This window comes from Homarus americanus, unplaced genomic scaffold (genome assembly GCF_018991925.1).
Source record: "Homarus americanus isolate GMGI-L3 unplaced genomic scaffold, GMGI_Hamer_2.0 scaffold25483, whole genome shotgun sequence".
Lineage (NCBI taxonomy): Eukaryota > Metazoa > Arthropoda > Malacostraca > Decapoda > Nephropidae > Homarus > Homarus americanus.
In genome coordinates, this window is record NW_024726235.1 from 4,367,983 (window position 1) to 4,373,994 (window position 6,012).

At 41.7% G+C, this 6,012-nt stretch overlaps 1 protein-coding gene across 1 annotated transcript; it reads left to right on the forward strand.

Annotated features, from left to right (window-relative positions):
• The first annotated feature begins 1,336 nt into the window (after positions 1 to 1,336).
• Positions 1,337 to 5,156, forward strand: LOC121865455. The gene is made up of 3 exons (XM_042364894.1): positions 1,337 to 1,422; positions 2,743 to 2,958; positions 3,455 to 5,156. The coding sequence occupies exons 2-3, from the start codon at positions 2,791 to 2,793 to the stop codon at positions 4,352 to 4,354; spliced, it is 1,068 nt and encodes a 355-aa protein (XP_042220828.1). The 5' UTR covers positions 1,337 to 1,422; positions 2,743 to 2,790; the 3' UTR covers positions 4,355 to 5,156.
• The last annotated feature ends 856 nt before the right edge of the window (positions 5,157 to 6,012 follow it).

A 6,012-nucleotide genomic window follows, 5' to 3' on the forward strand; every position in this document is an offset into this window, starting at 1 on the left:
TCCCGATGAGATATTTGCCAGGGTATTAAAGGAATGTAAGGATGAGCTTAGTATGCCCTTAGCAAAGTTGTTTAACATGTCATTAAAAACAGGTGTAGTACCAGAATCCTGGAGGATAGCGAATGTAATACGGTACCGGTTTTCAAGAAGGGGGATAGATCACTATCCTCTAACTACGGCCCAATCAGTCTAACATCAATAGTAGGCAAATTACTGGAAGCAATCATTTCAAACTCTATTCGAAATCACTTGGAGAAGCACCAATTGATCAATGATTCCCAGCATGGCTTCACAAGCGGACGTTCTTGTCTAACTAATCTATTAACATTCTTTTCATCAGTCACTTGATTGACAAAAGCTTTCAATACAAAAACATAAGAAACATAGAGACAACATATAGATTAACATTGGATCTGGTACTGTGGGAGCTGGTCTGCCGACATTCTTATGACCTGATGCCGGAGCCAAGCTTGGCTGTTAAGCCGCTACCTCACTACAGGTGTACCACGTGGTCCGGGTAGTTCCTTCAGCTCACACGGGGTGTTGGAGATGGTTCTTGATATGTAGTTAGGAATTCATAGAACATAAGAAAATAAGGAGCCTGCAATTGGCCGGTTGGCCTGTGCATGGCAGCTCCTGTCGAGAGTTACTACCACCTGGGTGGAGTAGGGAGTCCTCATTTCCCTCCTGGTGTAGTTTGAAGAGTTTCTTGGCTTCTCATCCAGTGTTGGTGGTGGTGAGTGTACGGCGGACCCTGGGTGTGTCAGGTCCGCGTCAGGTCAACATTGACCACTAAGCACGATTGTCGCTCTAACAGTTGTTTCTTTGTTTCGAGTTGAAATTGTCACTTTTGTTTAACACTTGTGGGTTGATCGTTGATCTTTGCACTGTACGGCCGCGTGAGCGAGCAGCGCCGACTACACACGTATATACGGAGCTGTATCGACAATAGACAAACTATATTAAAAGGAATTTCAATTTGTTTATCGATATGATGGTTGGAAAATTTTATTATGAACTGAATGGAATTATAGGGATCAAAATTAATACCATCAATGAATTATAAAATTGAAGGAACATATTCTTATCTTATTTGTAATTCCTAAAGTTGTTGTTTTGTTTCACTGTTGCTCCTATTTGTTGCTCTACTTTCTGTCTATCACCCTGTCTAGATCATCTTTTCCATTATGAACATACTTAGAGAAGCTGCCCACAGGCTCTGTGTATGTAGGAAGCAAGATGAAACATTTCTGGTGCCGCGGCTTGCTGTCTGGCTATACAGGTCGTAAACGTGTGGAGGACGGGGGGGTGGAGGAGGGCGGTGGGTGAAGGTAGCCGACTGCCAATCGTTAGTTGCCGAGAAGCACCGTGAAGGGAAGGAGGGAGGGATACTAATACACACCCTACTGTCGGGAGTACCAGGTTAGTACTGTGTCATTAGGGACTATCTTTGTGTATTACCAGGTTATATAACTACCGTAATATAGAGCCAATATGGATGTACAGTATAAATAATAGTGATAGACGTAGATACTGTACATCTTTTGTCCGGAGGGAATGAGTCACGCGCGCGCACACTCATGCACACACACACGCACGCTCTGCTTGCATGGCGTTACCCCGCGAGATTTAAAACATCTTGGTAAATATTCCATAGTGTATAGTTAAAATGCGTGTTAAAACCCTCATCTGCCCCGTCGTCAAAGAAAAACGAACAAGATTAGATAACAAGTGAGGTGTAAACACAACCCTGACGTGTTAGGTGAGCGTATCTCTCTCTGTTGACAGGAGTGATAGATTTCTGGAGCAGTGGTGCCGCCTGGTGGATAGTGTAAAGAACAACAAAATATCTGTGATAACTGTCCTACGTCACTGTTATTATGACACTTAATATAGAAGTCAATATAGCAGCTTAATTATTATAAAAAACTTTGAACATCCATATTGAGTTATGTTGAATTGACTTATTGTTTACCATTGTTTGTATATCGATGAATCAGTGTAAACATGCATGATGATTTATCTATCTATCAAGGTGTGCAAGAGATCCTCGTGAGCTCCGCCGCTACTCGTGAGCTGTGAGTGAGAGGGGGAAGTAAAAGTTCCCAGAGTATTGACGTTCCCCTCCCACTCAGCTGGTTATGATACGAAAGACGCTAACGTGACGGAATCTGGAAAGTGGTGGCGGGAAAATTTGAAATGTTATTTAACCAATGTTAATGTTATGTTAACTTAAAGTTACTTTCTGCTTGTTATTCACGTCAGTGTTTTGGTGTCTCGTGTAACAGTGGTTCAATAACACTCGTCGATAAGTAATGTCTTGTATTTCACTTTATGAAGAAGCTGCCGCGTTGGGAGGGGGCCACGCGTGCAGGTGAGAAGGAAATTATCGATTGAAGGAGACCTTGGACACTATTTCCACTCCCTCGTGTATTCCTGTTGGCCGTTTTGTCTTTGCACAGGATGTAAGTAGGTGCTCAGTAAAATAGCCTAATCCGCCCGAATCTGTGTGGCGGTAAGTCTGAGTTTGACGGACCACTGACTGGATGTTATGCACGCTTCAATAATTATTATTTATGTGTGTGTGTAGCGTCGAGGTGTCATAGAACGTGATGTGAGTTAAGTGATGGAAAACAACAACACATTATTGGTATTTTTTTATGAGTTTAATGATGAATAACTTTATATTAAATAAAAAAAAAATCCGGATGAATCAAAATAATCCCACACTTCTATCTGCAGCTACGTACAGTAGTTGTGTGTTAGAGGGGGTGAGCGAGCGTACAGAGGATGGCGGGACGCCGAGGCGGTGATGGGTGGTGTGGGATGTTGTCACCTTGGCTGGGAAGTGCTTGGATGTGTCCAGTGAAGCGGCAGCCAAGTATACCATCTGAGGCCATCACTTTCGGAGATGACAACTGGTGGAGGGAGTCGCCTTCACCTAGCCGGACCTACAGGGTAAGTCTATATTTTATTCTTGTTTATTTTGGATCACGTGTTGATTAGCACTTGTCTTTTACCCAAAGTTTGATTTACTTGTTGATTAACTCCTTAACCTAATCTTACCTGAGTTGTCTTAATACAAACTAACTTAAACTAATCTAATATAACTTGAGTTGACCTGATTTAAGTTAACATGATCTGACCTAGTCTAACCAAAGAATCTGACCTAATCTAATCTAAGTTAATCTAATCTAAACTAACCCCCCAGGTAGAATTGGTGATATTAATTATCAGATTAAATAAGCTTGGGGGATTAGTCTTCAGGTGATCCAATATACCTGTCTCTTTTATTTAATTAATGGTTAGAGAAGATCTGGCATCACCTGGTGATTAAACTACCCGACAAGGTGTGCCATTGATTTAAGATATTTGAAATAGTTAAGGTAATATGACGTAAACTAAACACTAGCATAAGTTAACACTATGACATATATTTATTGTATACCTCCAGGGACCGCAAATGATCGGCACCCCCCCACCACCACCACCACCACCACCCCCCCCAGATATGGTGTGTTTTGAACAAGAGAATCGTCGGTGCTGGCTTCCTCAAGCTGCTCCTTCCGGCCCACCGGTTCCTCCACCTCATGGTCCTCACTCCCTCTACCGCTCACTCGAGGACTATAAGCCCCTTCAACACATTTCCAGGACGGTTCACTTCAACGAGTACGAAGATATATTGAAAGAGGGACTGAAACCAAAGAAGATTGGGTCTGAACACCTCACTTACATCTCCATCTCGAAACAAAATATCTGCGCGTTATTTTTCGGAGTCCCTGGTGATGGTGACGCCCATGATTGGTACGGTAACATTAGATTAAAGGTCGAATTTAATCGGATGTTGCAGGAGATACATCCACGCGTCTACTTTGTGGATGTTGTCGATTTTAAATCCTCCAGCGCCTCCAGACTACTACTGACGACGAGGAGATACGATAACCACTTCCCCAGGTACGATCCTAAGGTGATGGGCGGCCCTTGGTACAGAGACCCAAGTGGTAAAGACTGGTACCTAACGAACGCCAGGAGATACAACAGCACCAACAAGAACCATCACGGCCACCAGTTAGAGTTCTTGGTGGAGTTAAATAAAGTAGAGTACCAGAAGTTGTTGTCTATGTGTGAGAAAAGTCCCGTCGATCACTCCCAAGCCAACACCAAGAAGCCGAGGACCTGTATGAGATATAATAGCTTCGGCAACCCGTGTCCTTCACCCTGGGAGGCCAAGGAGACGGAGGAACGGGTGATGTGCCTTGACCTTAAGAAGAAGAAGAAGAAATACCCGACTACCTGTGATCGTTTAGAAAATAAGGACAAAGGTGAAAAGAAAGACAACGAGAGAGCAATTTAAGACAATAAAAAAAAGTACAAATATGTGGTGAAACAATAAAACAAAAGACAAACACAAACTGAGTAAAGAAGAAAAACAAAATGGGTAATATTAATTCATGAGCTTCGATAATTTATAACCTTGTGTTGAAGGGGTAAAAATAACATTATAATCTCTCACAATTATCATTCCCACGACAACACAACACGACCTTAATAAACACATAAACCTAAACGGAAATAAGAAACAACTTAATAACTTGCAATATTACGCTTGAATAGCATTATAATTCAGTAAATAACAGGTAAAAATTACCATATATTACCAACAGGAGTTTAAAAAAAAGTTAAATTGTCATATATATAAAAAGTGGATTATCCTGTGATATAAACAGCCTCGTGTGATTACTGTTTGGTGTAGAATAACTCGTTGGAATGTCAGTAAGAGATAACCGTGTGTGTTGAAGGCCTTGTTGTGTTGGCTGAAGGAGCGACTCGAGTGTTATGCCGAGTACAGGCAGTCTGGTCACCTACCCAGAGCACCCACGATTGTCGCCATCACCACCTCCTCTACTTCTCCCCTTCTACTTTACGGTGCTTTCTTCCTTCTCTTCGCAGTGCCTTCCTTCCTCTTTACGCTGTTCTTTTCACGTTATCCTCTTCACGCTGTCCTCGTCTTCACGCTGTCCTCTTCACGCTGTCCTCTTCACGTCGCCGCCACTTCACGGTACTCCTGTCTGGTTCTCCTCAGTGTAACTCCATGTTATAGCCAAGTGAGTGAAGAACCTCAGCTGGCGGAAGTCTCAATAAAAATGTAACCTAAATTTGTTTTATTTTCTTGTGGATGTCTCGAGAATAGTTTTGGAGTCACCTGAAGATTAGCCTCCCTCCCTCCCTCCCCCTAGTTACTTATTTCACCTGATCCTACCTGAGGCTATATTAGGTAAAATAGAATCTGGCTGGCATGGATTTAAGATAGACCTACTGTAGTGGTCGATATATAGATAGATAGACAGACAGACATTGACTCGGTTGACTTGGCTTGTATATTAAGAGTACAGGTATACAGTGTACCAGGTGTAATGAGACTAATTAGCAAACTTGCCTGAACTTACGTACACTTATTTTTTAACCTTTTTAACCCACAGATCAAATTAACTGACCTAACCTAACCAAACTTAACCTAACCATCAACCTGTTATGATATCCATTAATCTCTTTCTCATTCTCTTTTATCACATTAATTTCACTTCCCGGTATCATTAATTTGCACTCTGTTATGTTTCTAAGTTACTGACGATGTATGTAAGTTTGACTTTATTGTTGCATTGTGCACTGTTATCATAAGAGACAGGAAATGACTCAATCATATCCTCTCTGTGTGGTTCACATGTAGTGTACAGTATATGTGTATGAATATGTGTGTATGTGGTGTATATACAGTATGTGTGTATACGTGCATAACTGCGTATGTGTAGTGTACAGTATGATAATTAAGCACTTAAGTTATTGTTTCCCGTTGCTTGGCTTAGATTATTACGCACTTGATGTATTGCTACGTCTGGCAGCGTTATCAAGCGTTGCGAGATGTTAGCAGGGAGTTGTACTGGCTGGCTCCCTTGTCTAATACGTGCTCACAATAACATTTTTATATATAAGCTGTGATAATATAGTTTATAG

Coding starts and splice junctions, on each gene's coding strand:
- LOC121865455 (XM_042364894.1), top strand. CDS start 2,791: ATGGCGGGACGCCGAGGCGGTGATGGGTGGTGTGGGATGTTGTCACCT. Junction 2,959..3,454: donor CACCTAGCCGGACCTACAGG/GTAAGTCTATAT, acceptor GTATACCTCCAG/GGACCGCAAATGATCGGCAC.